This window comes from Odontomachus brunneus, unplaced genomic scaffold (assembly GCF_010583005.1).
Source record: "Odontomachus brunneus isolate Ranch 3 - 2012 unplaced genomic scaffold, Obru_v1 Obru_scaffold_095, whole genome shotgun sequence".
Taxonomy (NCBI): Eukaryota; Metazoa; Arthropoda; class Insecta; order Hymenoptera; family Formicidae; genus Odontomachus; species Odontomachus brunneus.
The window spans coordinates 692,104-710,166 of NW_022639545.1; the positions used below are offsets into that span (position 1 = coordinate 692,104).

At 36.0% G+C, this 18,063-nt stretch overlaps 2 protein-coding genes across 6 annotated transcripts in view; both read left to right on the forward strand.

Annotated features, from left to right (window-relative positions):
* LOC116848412 overlaps window positions 1-18,063 on the forward strand; it is a 751,173-nt gene that overhangs the window by 643,777 nt on the left and 89,333 nt on the right. The gene's annotated exons all lie outside the window — the stretch shown is intronic.
* On the forward strand, window positions 2,048-9,304 carry LOC116848416. 5 transcript variants are annotated; one of them, XM_032824489.1, is made up of 10 exons: window positions 2,048-2,957; window positions 5,600-5,754; window positions 5,876-6,007; window positions 6,097-6,294; window positions 6,362-6,501; window positions 6,776-6,842; window positions 6,953-7,142; window positions 7,247-7,452; window positions 8,041-8,178; window positions 8,375-9,304. In XM_032824489.1, exons 1-10 carry the CDS (start codon window positions 2,894-2,896, stop codon window positions 8,750-8,752), a joined length of 1,668 nt encoding a protein of 555 aa, XP_032680380.1. In that variant the 5' UTR covers window positions 2,048-2,893; the 3' UTR covers window positions 8,753-9,304. The 5 variants fall into 5 exon arrangements, with proteins under 5 accessions (XP_032680380.1, XP_032680383.1, XP_032680382.1 ...); XM_032824492.1 differs by having other exon boundaries at window positions 8,120-8,178; window positions 8,375-8,421; XM_032824490.1 differs by having other exon boundaries at window positions 2,049-2,957; window positions 7,250-7,452.

Sequence of the window (18,063 nt, forward strand, 5' to 3'; positions counted from 1 at the left end):
AGAGAGAGAGAGAGAGAGAGAGAGAGAGAGAGAGAGAGAGAGAGGGAGGGAGGGAGGTAGAAAGAGAACGGTATAGCGATTTTATTTTTTACCGTTAACGTACGACGAAGGAAATGACGGGCCGCCTTGCCCGATCGTGACCGGCCACGCCGTAAACCCCGCGGAATCGAATTAACGTCTCGACATTTCCGATTGATTTCTGTGACGCGACGAATACTCGATCCACCGGAAATCATTCGCCGCGCCAATCCGTGAAAGGAAGGCAGGATGGCGGGGGTGAAGGAAAGGGTACGCGGCGCAGGCAGAGGCGGAGAGCTTTTAACGCCCCGAAACCCCATTAAGATAGCAAGAGTCACTTCTGGGTCGGCATCTCCACGACCTTTTCACCATAACGGCCGCCACGTATATACGTATACATACATATGTTCCGACAGCGTTACGCATACTCTTGGATCTATCTGTATTTGCATTGGAGCCAACGAATCCAAAAGTACTACCTTCGCTATCAGCAATCTCTCTCACGGGAAACCAAATATATCATAGTGATCATTTTTCTTTTCATAACAGTCAATCTGAGTCAGGGGGAGATTTAGAGTGTTTAAGAGTCGTCAGACGATTTTAAGCGAAATAATCAAAAGTGGAGAATAATAATTGTTGCAACGCATATGTTGTTGCTTCAGTACTTACATGCTGCACTAATCCAGTACACGAAGAGAATTATATAGCAAAAATTACTATAGAATTTTGTAACCGAAGAATAGATTGACAGTAATGTCAAGTCCTGCAAGTGCTGCAGTAATTGACTCTCTATTCTTTCATTTCATACGTATACTACTTATATTTTACTTTAATTCTGAGATGTGTTATTAAACAATTTACTATAGTTTCAATGAGATTTGCTATATTTCTAACAAAATTTCCCTTAGACTTTTCTGTACTATTGGAAACATGGTAAAATTGAAACAAATTTACATAAAAAAATTGAAATGTTTTCTCTATGCGGTCAACTGTTCCTCATCAAACATAATCCTAATTTATGAAGTTAATTTTAATAGTGTAAAAATTAGTTACTGATTAAACAAATTTATAAAAAATTTTTCTTAGAAAAAATTAAATTAATTTAGGTAGTCCAAAAATTAGTTAGCGATTTAAAAATGTATGACTATTTATTACTATTTATTACAAAAAACTATTAAGTCATTTTCGGTGACCCAAAAGTTAATTATCAATTTTAAAAATTCATAACTTTTCTTTACAAAAAATTGTTAAGTTAATCTGGATAACCCAAAAGTTGGTTACTGAAAAATTTAGAATACTATTTTTTACAAATAATACATTTAAAATTCTTTTTGCAGATTGTACTAAAACTTTAGGAAATTTGAAATTAACCGACTTTTAGACTACCTTATATTATATTCTCTTCATCCAACTTTTTTTATACAAATTAGTGAATTTTTTTGTTACTAATAATGCTGCAAAAATATTCCTACTTGCCGGGTTCTCTTCTCATTTAGATGTGTTTAAATATGATTGAAATCATATATCTAATGCCTTCTCTCCCTATGGCTACTTAAACAAACAAGTATGTCTTGGACACACTACATATAACATCCAAAAAAAGTATTCTACGTACAAAATTAATTTTCCTCTAATCCTATATTCTAAAAGAAAATTGTTACAGAAAGCATATTTCTCTTTCATTAAAGTGAACCACTCATAGTGTATAACCACTCTCGTGTTGCGAGATATAATTCTAATTGTGTTCCTCTTACATCAAGAGGAATATGTTAATTTGAAGCAAAATACCCTCTTACGTGCAATACGAGAGACGCGAAGAACTGTTGTTTCGCTGCGTACTGTCGTGTACGATTTGTTGAAACCAAGCGCCACGCTGCACATGCGCGGAAAGATAGGCGCAGCACGAAGTAACAAGAGTGTAAAGCGTTGTCTACAATATTCGGAGTAAGCTTGGAGTGATAAGTAAGCCGTAAGAATTGGCCAATCGTAGTCGATTATTATAAAAATAATCGTCTATGATTGGTTAATTTTTACGGCTTACTTCTTACTCCAAGCTTACTCCGCATATTGTAAACGACGCTTAAAAGGGCATCTACATTGGAAGTAAGTAATAACAATTAGGAAGCAAGAGTATAAGCAGTGCTGCAAAAAAAGTGCCCGTGCACGCTGCTGTGAAGTTCACACCGATAGACGGAGCAGCGTTGTGTGCGTTAGGAGAAGTATTGAGGGGACACTTCTCCTCGCACGTTGCCGCGTACACGTTCCTGCAATACTGTAGCAAACAGCTTGTATTTCCCGCGATATCATCGTGATATTGGTGACTCTTATCGCCGAGAGTCACCAATATCACGATGAGTGATGTAAAAACCTTTCTGGAGAATATCAATTTAGGAAAATAGTAGGAAGTAAGAGTAAGAAATTGATCAACCACAGTCGAACGTGAGAAGAATAATCAACTATGATTGGCCAATTACTTATTCTTATTTCCTACTTCTTACTGCTTACTTCTAATGTAGACGCCCCTTAAAAGGGATTATTCTTCTCACATTCGACTGTGGTTGGTCAATTTCTTACTCTTACTTCCTACTTCTTACTACTTACTTCCAATCTAGACGTCCCTTTAACAGACTTCTATATACTACCTAAGCTGACTCTCGACGAAAGGTGTTGTAAGCAGTGCTGCAGAAAAGTGCTCGTGCACGCCGCTGTGAGGTTCACACCGATAGACGGAACAGCAGCGTTAGTGCGTTAGGAGAAGGCGCATTGAGGGGACACTTCTCCTCGCACGTCGCACGAGCACGTTCTTGCAGTACTGTAGCAAACAGCTTGTATTTCCCTCCACCGACTCTTATCGCCGAGAGTTATCAATATCACGATGAGTGATGTAAAAACCTTCCTGGAGAACATCAATTTAGGAAAATACTGGCCTATATTTAAGGGTAAGTACAATTATCCTTTTTTCATATTTGTACTACGTATATTATTAGTGGTTCATGGTATATTACTGTGTCCAAAAAGTAAGACCAATTTAAATTTTTTTTTTAAATCTTTATTTATTATTTCAAATCTATTTCGTCGCCTTCAAAGTAATCCTCCTCAGACACAATACACTTATGCCAACGTTTTTTCCAATCCTACGGTTGGAAACCGTATTACGTGATGCATATAAACCCACACTGCAGTGATAGATAAAAACCCACCATCTCACACATTGATTCTTCGAGATCATTTCGTTAAAAATTCGACCCATATCGTTCCACAATCACCATATTCACCTGATTTAGCACCGTGTGACTTCTGGCTATTCCCTAAACTCAAAAGACCGCTCCGGGGACACCGTTTTGACTCGATTGAAGAGATACAAGCAAAATCGAAGAAAGCTTTGAAGGCCATTCCGGAAATCGACTTTAACAACTGTTTCGAGGGTTGGAAAAAACGTTGGCATAAGTGTATTGTGTCTGAGGGGGATTACTTTAAAGGCGACGAAATAGATTTGGGATAATAAATAAAGATTTAAAAAAAAAATTTTTAATTGATCTTACTTTTTGGGCACAGTAGTATATGTCGTACGTAACCTATGAACCTATGAACACGAAGCATTATTTACCCAGATAGCCAAACCTGCGCGAGCAGATCTTACGCAGAGTCTGTCAACAGTGTCTGTAGACAGAATGGCAACAGATTGTACGCAGAATCTGTTCTGACGACAGATTGATGACAGACTGCGCGCAGAGCCTGTCGACAGACTGACGGCAGATTGCGCGCAAATGTTTCCTAAATAGGCTATTTAATTCTATCAAAGACCATATGTACGTTATTAAATGGGACAGTTTCATATACACATCATGTAAAAAACTAAGATTTTTCTTCCTTAAACTTTAAGTGGACAATACAAAGCACTTTTTAAGTGAGGAATTGGCGTAGAGTCTAAGGCGACGGACGATTATCCAAAAGATGTTTTCGGTTCAAGCTTGAGTCTTACCAGAGAAATTTTTAAAAATTATGAAAAAATAATATAGAAAAACCTTTTTTTCATTGTATTTTACAAGTATTTATGAGAAAGCGCTTATTCTATGAATAATTATGAAAAATTATAAGAAAATTTTCTACCATAAATTTAATTGAAGAACCTACGAAACGACAGGCTCTGCGCGTAATCTGCCGCCAGTTTGTCGTCAGAGTCTGTTCGCAGACCCTGTCAACAGTCTGACGACAGATTGGGGACGCAGATGTCTATGGATCTGTCGACAGATCCTGCTCGAATTCCACAGATCCTGTCGCCAGTCTGACGTCAGTCTGCGCGCAGATTGCTTACTGGGTACATTCCTAACGAGAAATGATTCGTAGATCGACACCAAAACAACATCGACATTGTGAAATCTACATCGTTTCGACGTCGATCAACGAAACATTTCTCGCTAGGAATGTAAGTAATGCTCTATGGGTTACGTATTATGCAGCACATATGTCATGAATCGTCGAAAAATGATTTGTTGATTTACATCGAGACGTCGACACCGTGAATCGCTGGGTTAGTCTTGAGTAAATAACTGTAACACTTATTATATAACTGATGTTTGATGTTTACTAGGTTAAGTATATTTTAATATATTCCCATATATACAGCATAGAAGCTCATAGCAACATTGCAGTTACAATATTTATACAATATTGCATAAATGTTGTAACGTTGCTGCAATGTAGCTGCAAACTTACGTGCTGTATAGGATGAAATAAAAACAATATTATAATAATACAATATGTATTGTAGGAAATATGTCATGTGTATTTGACAAAGAGACATTAGTATGATTGTGTCGCTGTCAAGATTATGTGAAGATTAGCAATGCTCTTACGAGCGTTACCAGATATAGTGTCTCAATTCTATTGCATGATTTAACCTATAATATTTTCGGAATACTTGCTTTGATTGTGTTTTTACTGACATTAATTGGTTGCTAATAATAATAATTACTCAGACAACACAATGTCCAAATTTAGAACATTAGATGTCTTTCACACGTTTTAAAGATGCCTTAAAAGTGTCTTATTACTCGATATCTTAAAGACTAAAAGACATGTGATGTGTGTTTTGTGTGATGAGTGTAGACATTGCGCTGTCTATTTGCTTTTGCATATGCTTTATCTGGAATAGTGTAAATTGAGAAGGTTGTGTGCGTGCGTGCGTGTGTATGTGTGCTATTTTTATTATAAGAACCAGGACCTTTTATTACTTTGAGCTTTATTTTTACACATTTTCTAAATTGTATCACCTCACTTGTTTTTCATTTAATATGTATTTTACTCTCACTATTGACAGTACTAATTTTATTTTTATTTGCTCGTACATCAAATTGTGACAATGATCAATATTAGTGCTTTTTTCTTTACATTGTAAATAGAATAATTTTTTATATTATATTATTAATATAATAACATTAATATTATAATATATTAATAATTATAATATATTAATATAAATTAATATTATAATATTATTTAGATTATGGCTATATTTCATTGTTTTCATACAAATTGAACAAACTTTGGATTGTTTAATGTTTTCTTCTTTTTTCGATAGAGAATGCAATAACCACCTTTGACAGATTATTTCTTGTCACTCCTAACCTAGCAAGAGAGTTAATCCAACCTGTTGGCGACCGAATTGTGTTTTTGGAATATATAAGTACACAAAATAAAGTATCTTTATATACTGAAGAAATACAAGTAGCAGAAGTACGTTTAAACTTTGTAAACTATTTAAATTAATTGTTACAATGAAAATTGAATTTGTTTTGGTATTACAAGAGAAAGTATTTCATTTTCGTTAGTACTATTGCCTTTTTTATCTTTTCAGATTAATATTAAAAAAGAAATAACAAGAAATGACAAAGATAATATTACTTTCTCCATATTACAAGAAAGTGATATTATTGTAAATCCAACCTCTTTAACAACAAATAATAATGTAAAATCAATGCTGAACGAAGTAAGTATAGTGTTCATATAGCTTATATATATATTATTAAGTTATGCCAGATAGAAATATTAAAACATGTTATTTCTTTCGTTATGTAGACAAAAACATATGATTTCAATATTAAATTATCGGGTTCTGCTTTAAATTCTCAAAGCATATCTGACTCAGACGTGCAAGAGAGCATTGCACCCAAAAAACGTCATACTGATACCGATCATATTCAGGATTCCGAAAACGAGAATCCTACACCCAAAAAATTTTGTCGCTGGGAAACTAAACAGCAATATGAAAATGTGGTAAGTTTATTTTTTTTGACATTGTTTACTTTTTTGCACTGTGTTAATAACTTGTTATCTTTTATAGAATTTGAAGAAGATTTTGCAGGAACACATCAAGGATGAGGCAGTACTGTTTTATTATAAACAACATGGTCTTCTAAATGGAAAAGCAAGAGGAATTCTCTTAGATATTGTCGCTAATCATATGCTTAAAATAAGCATAAGGTACATATTCTAAATCTGTGTAACTATTAACCTGACTATTGTGGACTCTTACGACGATATCTCCCGTCAGGCGCTTCGAATGAGAATACTCGTGCAACGATACTCCCGCCAGACGTTTTGGATGAGATAATTCGTTCAAAATATCGTTGCACAAGAACTCTGATCCAAAGCGCCTCATGGGCGATATCGTCACGCGAGTATTTTCAACGTCAGTCAACGGGTTATTATTCTAATTTACTACAAAACTCTATATTATTAAGCTTATTTAATCCAGGCCTTCACGTGATGCTTTTGCACTTGTTAGCCGTAAAATCTGTCAGTTGTTCCCTACTGAGACTGAGGTAATAAAGTTTTCTTATAATATATCAAAACATCTTGTTAAAATTATTAATTGCTTTATATTATATGTTACCTTTAAATTTTGTTGTACAATTTTTACTTTATTCTGTAGGACACCTATTACTTTAAGCCATACACAAATGGCCCATATCAAAAAAATGCTGCTGGGAAACTTGTTGATAAAGTACGTAACACAAAGACATTACTGAGAAAGTTAAGCGATACACACTTCGTGTGTCACTCCGTGAAGCGGGATAATCAAAACGATTCTGAAGACAGTGAAGATGAACCTTCTTCCGAAGGTAAAGTAATTAACAAAGATTCAGTTTATATGTCATATACAATAAACTGCTGTTTATCTGTCATATAGAAATTTACTGAATGTTTAGTCTTATATATATTTAAGCAGATAATGAAAATGTCGAAATAGCAATCCGGTGGTTAAAAATTAGCCGTGAACCGTGGCCAGAAGTTATGAAACATTGGGAGATTACGTATGATTTTCGGCAAAGAACGCTACTGAAAAAGAGTAGCGTCAAAGACGCACCGTTCCCAATTTGTGATTATTACAACGAGTGGGAAATTTTATCACTTCCTCAGGGTTACACTTTGGTATCTACATTTTTCATTTCTGCATTATTTGTCTTCAGGAATTCAGTATTGATATATGTTCGTTCTTCTTTCATATTAAATTTTCATTATTATAATTTACTTTTTTTCCAGTTGCTTTATTAATTGTTATATACTTGTAATATTAAAAGTTATTTCGTTTTTATGATACAGAACAATGATTTCTCTAACATTTTTCTAGCAGAGCGCGCATATATCAGTAAATTTATAATAAATTATATTTTCAAGTATTCTTGAGACATATAGTTCCTCAAGGTTGCTAATTGAAATATCATCTGTTTCGTTGTGCAACTGGAACTTGACTTTCGTAAAAAATACTCAGAAAAAGATTCTACATTTCTATTTGCTTGGGAAAAGTTTATGTCCGTTTTGAGAGAATTGATGAAAGCAGAAATTAAAGATATATATGGAAAAAAGTTATTAAAGAAATTAAATAATCAAAAGCTATTTTCAGGTTTGTAAGAGAACATTTCTGTGCCTTTTCTTTTGCATTTCCTTCTTTTGTATTTTTATATTTCTTTATTTTATTATTTTTAAAAACAGGAATTTACATGTTTTTATTTGTATTAGAATCAGCTTATATTTTCTTTGACGTTATATCTATTGCCTTATATGATTCCACCTAAAGACCAAATAAAATGTGACTCAGGGGAAAAGCTGAAGGCAAATATTTCAGAAGCTTGGAATGCGTTTATGCTTCATGCAAATGTAAATAAGATCATTTATCTTTATCAATATACTGTCTATAGAGTTTTCATTATATTATATATATTATTGTTGATTCTGTCAATGTATACGTTTTGTATCCCCTAAAAATCGTTCTTACTACTGCCATTAACATTACGACGTATATCGCGTTGTTAATTGTTGTATAAATTGCCTATATATTTATTTTAATATGCAGGTGCCTGGAGATCTAATACCTGCTATAGATAGGAGACAGAAAGTAGCCAAAAAACTAAAGAAAAGAGTGCAACCTTTTGTTGCTATCGTTGGACCCTCCGTAAAGGAATTTACTTCCTGTTATGTTGTCATAGACAATATCAAATACAAATTTGATAGCATCGTGAAGGCTTTTGACGTATGTTTTAAAGCTATTCATTCTCTTAATACTGAATATTCATATGAGGCGAAAGAAGCCTGGCTTTTTGTGCAGCAAGCGTTATATGGAATATATACTTCCTATGATAAAAAAAATTCTGCAGTAGCTGCACTCGTAAAATCTTTTCAAGTTCTATATAATATTTCTAAAAGTAGTCCAAACTTGTTTGAAGTATTATAATCTTGATTGTTAAAAACTCTATAAATGAAACTACTTATTTGCGTCGTACACATAAATACTGCATATAAATATTGAAAGAGAGAAAAATACTAAGATATACATCAAAACTAAGATTGTTATGCTGTATATCTTATTATATCTTATATGATGGACATTTTGTTACATGTTATATTTTATCTTATTGCGTATTGTATCTTATTGTATAATGCATATATGAATTATAGAATATATGTTCAAGCTTGATAATATCTTTTTAGCTTGTTTGTTTTTATCTGATGCTAAGATTCATGGAAAACTTATTTCAGCCAATAATTCAAGATTTGATTAATTTAATAATCCGAAACACACATTTCGCCTCTTTCTATGAAAAAATGTGACTAGTAAATATAACTGATCTACTTAATAAACTAGTAGAATAAAAGTAGTACAATAAAAAAAGTAAATATAACTCCTCTTAAAAAGAGATTAGATAATCTGTATATGAGAGGAAGTTTAGATGAAGAACAATTACATTTGTACTGTACATTCAATATGAAATTCCTGTATCTTTAAGAATATTATGTTTAAGATTATTTTCCTCTTGATTTCAAAGCAATCCTCTTGAGGCCATATATAAGAGTAAAATCCTCTAAGATTTAGAGAATTCCATTTCTGTTAAAATTATTTTTTTTTGGAAATATAAACTAGAAAGAATTGTCCAAATAAATCACGATACAGCGAACATGATAACTCGTTGAAGCAGAAGCTGCACGATGCGAGCTCTCGCGTGCGTTTTATTCCCCATCGAGACTCGAGGATTCTCTCGACGAGGAACAAGAGAACGGTATACGGATCACAGGGGCACGCTCCAAAATAAATTAATTAAAGCCGCACGGGGAAAATCCGCGCGGCTGATGCGCGGCAAGCCCCGCAGACACGTCCGCCTTGAACTTCAGCTCCTTAATTCGCACCTGCTGCTGTTGTCGCTGCCGCCGTGCGATTTCGCATATCGCGCCGCTCACACCAACGACGGGGCTGCCTTTCTTTGCGAGAGATATTGTGCGATGCCGCGCAGCCCCTCGTCTCCAGCGAGCGAACGACAAGACGAACGTCTCCCGGCCTCCGTCTTGAATTCGCAATGCGATAAACGTGGCGCGCACCGAGGGCAAGCGCACACCCCGGGATCCATTAATACGGCCGCAATGTGTTTCCGGAGTTTCTCATTAAAAGCGCCGCAACTTCGAGGGCCGTAAAAACGGAATAAAGGCGGAACAACGCCGTTACTCGCGGCTGGCGCGATACTCGTAAGCGCACTCCACAATATAGTCTCCGCAACGGCAGCGAGGGAAGCGGATACTTTTTACAATAATTTATCTTGCGCGATTGTTATTCCGTCATTCCTCGACAATACGAGGATATAAAAGTTAAAACGTGTCTGCCTCCTTCACCCCCCGTCGCGGCCGCGCTTCCAGACTCCTGGAGTCTTCCTTCGCGAAGCCACTCGCGACGCAATTGAAATATATGTCTTATGCTTCAGTGATGAAACTTGCGGAGCGCCATCTGCATCATTACAAATTATCATTTCGCGGCACGTGCTGGCGCGGAAAGAGGACGCCGTGAGGTTCCGCAAACAATGCGAGATGAAGACGAGCGCGACACGAAAAGCGGCGGCGGTGGCGACGGCGGCAGAGAGAGAGAGAGAGAGAGAGAAAGAGAGAGATGAATCGAGGAAGAAAATATGGGGGAGTCGGTAAGGAACGCGACGCGACGGGTACTCGTCGAGGGTGGATAAAGGGAGTAATTTTCACGAGTACACAAGCTGTAATTATTAATGAAACGGATGGCGCTGCAGCTCCCACGACTTTCCTCGTCTTCGGTTACCGCGACGCAAAGCCACTCGGGCACAACCGCGTCCCCCCTCGCCAAAACTCGCGCGAGCGCGCGTTTATAAGAAGTCATTTTTCATTTCACGTGTCCGTCGGAATAATGTACCACCGTGCTCGTTTCTCTCCATCGTGCTCGCTTAAGGGGCCGTCGCCGTTTCTTATTCTCTTTCTCGTCGTCGTCGTCGTCGTCGTCGTCGTCGTCACCGCCGCTTCCACCGCCGCCGTGTCGTTCTTGCGTTAATCCCCACGTCCAAGTATTCTTCTCGCACCGCCGTGACTCGGCGCTTCTACCGTAATTGTCTATTTTTTTTCCGAGGCGATCTTGTCACCGCGAGTAAACGCTCACCGCACAGAAAATTCCTCCAATTGGGATCCAGTTCGATCTCCTAAACTAGTTATGGATTCCGCTAAGAAGTGTAATGTTTCGAGTATGCAATTCTAACAAATAAACCTATCCAAAAATTACATTTCGATTTCTTTCTAATTTGGCACAAATATGGAAGTACAAAAAATATTTAAGTCATATTTTTTTATTTTAGCCCACTTTGAGTTTCACGGGCAGTTTATAACTTTATAACTTTATAGCTTTTTAATATTCTCACTCCTATCATCAACAAGTGCAACAAAAATGCATAAGAAATAAAATTGAATATAAGATATAGGTGTTTTTGGTTTGCTGTTTATGAATATGAAGTCAAATGTGTAAAATTATTTTTATAAATAATAAAATGTTTAAACATGTAAAAAGTTGAAAAAAAATAATTTATACAAATAATTTCTCGGTTTGGCCTAAATTCGAACCATTTTTAACTAATTTAGCACAGATTTGAAATATTTCGGTTAGAATCTCGGCTAAAGAAATTTAAAATAATTTGTGGCTCAGCTATACCGATTTTGTTAAAATTATTTAACTATATCTTGTATTCAATTTTATTTCTTATGCATTTTTGTTGCATTTTTAACAAAATCGGCATAGCTGAGACACGAACCATTCGATTCTAGATTTCTTTAACCGATATTCCAACCGAAATATTTAAAATCTGTGTTAAATTAGTCAAAAATGGTTTGAATCTCGGTCAAACCGAGAAATTATTTGCATAAATAATTTTTTTACTTATTGATGATAGGAGTGAAAATATTAAAAAGCTATAAATTTGCCATGAAACTCAAAGTGGATCAAAATGAAAAAATATGATCTAAATATTTTTTATACATCTATATTTTTGCCAAATTAGAAAGAAATCAGAATATATCTTTTGGGTAGGTTTACTTGTAAGTAGACAAATCCAAAGGACTACGGACAAAATCAGCTGACTTTGAATTAAAATGTGTAACGTAAGTTATACATAATCTTACGTTTTTCTAAATCGCTAAATAGTGCATTTTACGTTAAAATTTAATAAAACATGTTAACTTTCTAAGTAACTTTATTATTGTGTAAAATGCTTAAATTGTTTTAAAGTATTTCATTTTTTTATATTTTATTTTATTCAAACAGTAGGTAGTATGAAAATAAAATTCTCTGTCTGATACCATAAAAGTACACCGACATTACTGACTGCAAAAAATACGAGTTCTAGTATTTCTGTTTCAATTCTCGACAAAACCCATGTGTGGGACAAGAATAGGATTCCCAATTGGTACCTCAGTGGAATAACCAATTATGGGACAAATTCGGGCAATCAACATCTGTGTTGTATCTGGGAAAATCTTGGGAAATTTCTATGCGGGTCGTAATGCAAAATATCGGTGAGATCGCGTAATGAGGAAGCGCGAGCGTTTAATTGATCCTACAAATCACGCGACTCTCATAAATCGCGTACGCATTTTACCAGTGAGATAACATCCTCAACTTTTGCCACGTAAATTCTAGTTTGCCGGTTTCCAAAAGAGAGAAAGAGAGAGAGGGAGAAAGAGGGAGAGGGAGAAAGAGAGACAGCGAGTTAGGCGAACTAATTTCATCGAGCCAGAACATCCATTCTCGAAGTTTAAATTTGGCGAGACGACACTGGACACATTTTTGACAGAATGGAACTAATCCTGAAGAGAATACATGTCGTGTCGTAATTACAAGGATTACCAGCGAATCCTCGTCATTCCGCGAGATACATGAGAGAGCTCCGTTACAATCTCTTTCATCTTAGATTACTTGACAAGTATAGTATAGCCGCCTTGCAGGCCCATATCATCCACGATGAACCATTTTTCATTTCACGTCTCACGAAATAATGTCTCTCGGATGTCAGAGGACTGTGTATACCTCCGCCGAGTCTCTCTCTGCGCAGTTCATACACTCTTGCCGCTTCGCGTTCTTCACCGACGTGTGTGTTTTGATATTGGAATTTTAAATCGAATTTGGCGCGTTGAAAAAATGTCTAATTCCCGCTCGTTCCCTCTCTCTTCCTCGTTAATTTGCGCGTAACGATAATATTTAATACTTAGTATAAATGATGTCGCGTATAAATTGTATGACTAAACTAAACTCATGCTGAAATGTAATGCAGAGAATTTTGAGCAAAGGACCCCGCATAAAACCTATGGAAAATGGTTTTCGGTCAAATTGGCTGAAATTTCACTATGTTATAGTTTTCGCCATGCTGATAAAAAGTTATCATTGCACCAAGTCCCAAAAGTCAATATTTCCCAAGATATAAAGGGTCAAAGTAGTGAAATATGGTCATCCTCAGTAGTAAGACATATGTATAAGTGATACATTGATATTTATTCACGAAATAAATAAAAATCGATTTTTACATATATATATATGTAATAAATATTTAGTTCCGCAATATATATGTATATGTATATACAGGGTGGGGCAAAAGTATCGGACCGATGAAATATCTCGAAAAATATAAGTTTTACAAAAAACTATTTCAGATCTTAAAAATATTGCGGAACTAAATATTTATTACATATATATGTGTAAAAATCGATTTTTATTTATTTCGTGAATAAATATCAATGTATCACTTATACTTATAACATACGTTTTACTACTGCGAATGACCATATTTCACTACTTTGACCCTTTATATCTTGGGAAATATTGACTTTTGGGACTTGGTGCAATGATAACTTTTTATCAGCATGGCGAAAACTATAACATAGTGAAATTTCAGCCAATTTGACCAAAAACCATTTTCCATAGGTTTTATGCGGGGTCCTTTGATGCTTATGATGAAAACCTGTGATAGATGGGATATACATAAACTTAAGAAATACAAGGGGCGCTCACTCGAGAGCAGTATATATTTTTCTACGCGTACGGGCAAAACACCTGGCGGACAATAGATACATCGGAGCTTATTATCGGCGACAGAAGAGAATGTCGACATCGACAACGATCGGTCGCCGATAACGCTCCGATCCGAATTATCCCGATATGGATGATTAATCCCGAATGAGGCTTTGTCACTGCCCGGGTTAATTAGTAGGATCGCCTCTTTGACGTTGCATTGCACCTTGCGCGGCATGTCACGTCATTGCAACAATATTATTCCCCCGTAGGCTATCAAAATAAATAGGTTTACTCGCCGTGCTTTGAAATTCGGCATGTAACAACAGCAATTGCACCGGCGAAGGCGCGACTGACACTGCATGATGTATAATAAGTCGCGCTGATTTCCCATATGGTACATTAATAATGTAGAAATAATGAGCCAACGTATTCGTCATTCACAATTCTTTGGATCTCTCCAGAGATTCCTCTCTCACTATATTGCCGACTGCAGTTTGAACGCACCGTATACTTTTTTTTATTACGTTCTCACTCTCTAAGGTATAATCAATGAATTTCTTCACTGAAATGCTACATTTATAATTAGTGGCTCAGTTATAAATATAGCACTATGATCATCAAAATCACACTGACAGGATCAGTTAATTCACTGAGAGAAAAATGTCAAAAAAATAAAAAATATTCGGTGAGTACTGATAACATGTTTTTTTAGATAACAAATTTATAACATATTTTTTATTTATACATATTTAATATAATGTTTTACATATTTAATATATTTAATTATAATGTGCATATTTTTATACCAAGAAAAAATTTTTCAAGTAAATATATTATTGGTACTATCGAGTAAATATTTTTTTACTTTTAAAATATTTTCTCTCAGTATATGTGTATGTTATGTTAGCTATTTTGTTCCCTTTATTGATATACTTTGCAAACAGACAGTCACGCCTGCATCGATAACGAGAACAATAGTTGTTACAGTCACGCCTGTATCAATAACAGGAACAATAATTGTTACATTGAGAGAGAAAAAATATTTAAAAAATTAAAAGTGCCTATTGGATGAATACCAATAAGATATCACTGAAATCTTTATTCGAGTCTAAAATCTTTCACTTAATCGCGCGCAAAACGTATGTTACATTAATTCTATTGCCGCGAATGCAAAGAGTGTAACGAATTTGTGTACTACTAGTGGAAATCGACAAGATACAAGACGAAACAATAAAATGGCAATGTTCCCATTGTGAAAGCCGGTAAATGTTCACTGATTATCTGTGAAATACTCCGCGTTTATTCTGATCCAATCAGAAACATTCTTACTGATTCACCTTAAGAAAGTATTTTTATTTTATTCGATCTTTTCGTTTCAAACCAACTCTTAGATTTCATCGAAGATTCCTGAACTGATGTCTGTCGGACTCCTCATTGCTACTCGTTTTGCGGCAGTTCACCTTCTTATTCTTTAGTCTGACGATCGCAACGCTAATAATAAAAGTAAAAAATTCTCGGGGCTCTTCCGTTTTGAAAGTAGCTGCCTATCGACCAGTCACTTTCGCAACACGCGATATACCAAAGTTACGTTAATGGAATGAAAGAGGACACAGAGAGGCTAATGAAGACGTGGATGGATGGACGGGCACAATACGTGAACGACACTCGTCCCTCGCTATGAATATTCATCGAGTTTGAGGGCGCGCAAAGGAAGACAAAAAGTTGAAATAAATTATCGCGGACGCTCCTTGTACTGTCGCATATCTCACACATACACACACACACACACACAACAGAGAGAGAGAGAGAGAGAAAGAAAATGTAAACGCATAAGCAATCTCTAAGCTGCTATTTGTAATAATGATGTATAACGCGAGTGAAAAACGTCAAGAAGCGCAAAGATTGATGCAACAATTCGCAAAACATATGAATATGTTATTTCTTCTGATATCTCTCATGCGTGGATAAGATATCGAGGTGTAAAGAGCGTGGGCGATTACGGCGCGCAGGGAAATGAATTATACTCCCAATCCATCCTGTGAGTTTCACGAATTTCTGTGATTTCGCAGAAAGTGACAAACTCGTCGCCACGGAGCGGGACTGACTTATGAGGCGCTTTTGCATAATATACGCTCGACGTTGTCCGTTTATTTCCACTCCCGGCTCCGTGGACTTCACTCTTAAATTCAGTCCGCGAACTAAAAGAAGTATAGGTCTCTTGTACCGCAGACCTTAAGCAGATTAATGCGCACCGTCTTTGCCGACGGGAGTCAAGAATGCTAAACCGGGAAGAGGTAGACGCCGAGGTAATAAATATCGGGGGTGAACTAAACTGTTACTGCACCGAACCTGAGCGCGCCGCGGAACTTCAGGCGGGACAAATGAATGCGGCGGTGGTAGCCACGACCAACACATAATTCTACCGGATCGTGATGATGGAAGGCGCAGAAAAAAAGGAAAAGAGAGCAAATAAGTAAGAGTGGAAAAACGCATATGAATAATCTCTTTCTCTTTTTCTTTCATACACCAGTCCGTCCAGCTGCCAGATGCTCAATGATTTAGCAAAAAGTTGTTTAATTCCACGCCAACTTTCTGTTATGTAATGAAAACAGTTCTTTCGTCTGCATTCGCATTCAATGCATCGCGAAAAATTCCGCCGGGTTCGCGGATACAGAACTTGAGCGAGCAAACAAACAAACTCAAACAATGCGAAAAATGTGCGATTACATCGCGATGTAAAATCGCTCAGATGGACTTTCATTATTACGACACCAGACGATCAACGACGGAAACTTTACAATTTCTTCAACTTTTATAAAGAAAATATACTGTACTGAGTTAATCATTAAATTTATGTCGTACAATAATGCAATTTTTTTGTTATATTGATGCAGATCTTCCAAAAATTATATTCAGATTTTTACATTAAATTTGACATAATATTGCTCATAGAACAAATTCTGTCTGTTTCTTTCTCATTCTTATCATTTTTTTGCATTTTTTATTTATCTTTTGCACTTTCATTTCATCCTTCTGCAAAGAAGGAATATTATACTTTTATATTTCGAAAATTCTTTTCGATTTTACCATGTTTTTAGTGTAAACTATAGAAAAACTAGTATAAAATCTAGTTTGCTAAGAAACATTTCGCTAGAAACATAGCAAATTTTTTTAATATCACATTTCAATTCCTAAAATAGCACATATAAGATGAAAGGATAGTTAACTAATGCAGAATGTCACTTGTTCCGCGATTTCAAAATTTCATAATTTTTACTATAAAATTTTTACTATAAATTTTTATCATAAAATTCTCTCTATGTATGTGCGAATATGAGTGCGATACGCAGAGAAGATATTACAGTTTCTTTACATATAAATTCTTTATAATTTTACTATGTTTCTAGTAATGCAAGACACTGTCAGTAAGATCTAACTTGCATTATAAACATAGTAAATTTTTTAATAGCATACTTCACTTGCTAAAATATAACCCATGCAGTATAAATGTCTAAGAGACGTCTTAGAAACATCTTAGAAACGTCTTGCTTATCTTAAATGTCTTTGGGATGTCTCTGAAACGTATATTTTAGACATTTATGCTGTTTGAGAAGTAGCTCATATAAAATGGAAGGATAATTACTAGATTTCTGCAGAATGTCGATCTATTTCTCAGTGACAGAATTCGACAGTAATTTTTACTCTAAAATTCCCTTCGTGTACGAACTACTCATAAGGGATGCAAGCTGCACAAATGGACTAGTATAAAATCGCTGCTAAATTTACGAAGACCTGTCTATCCGCGCGACAAGATTCCGTCGCGATGGAGAGGTACAGGATGCGGATACTTTCCGCGGGGGCAACGCGAGTAATATGATATCACCGACACCTTGTTCGCAGTGTTGCAAGGATTAGTGCGGAACGTTTTCGAGCGAGTTGTGTAAAGGGCTGCCTGGCGGCGACGCCCTTCTCAATGCTCGACCGAAGTAAATTCCCGTTTGCGCGTGCATTATCTCGACTGCTTAGTGATAAATATTTCACAACGGCGTTCCGCCCGCCCTCCCCCCTGCTGGCACTCGCACGGTACATTGGAAAGCCATTATGCTCGGCCTCACCGCCCTCTTTCTCTTTCTCCCTCTAACTCCAATTCCAACTCTCTCTCTCTCTCTCTCTCTCTCTCTCTCTCTCTCTCTCTCTCTCTCTCC

Coding starts and splice junctions, on each gene's coding strand:
- LOC116848416 (XM_032824489.1), top strand. CDS start 2,894: ATGAGTGATGTAAAAACCTTCCTGGAGAACATCAATTTAGGAAAATAC. Junction 6,008..6,096: donor TAAAATCAATGCTGAACGAA/GTAAGTATAGTG, acceptor TTCGTTATGTAG/ACAAAAACATATGATTTCAA. Junction 6,502..6,775: donor ATGCTTAAAATAAGCATAAG/GTACATATTCTA, acceptor TATTTAATCCAG/GCCTTCACGTGATGCTTTTG.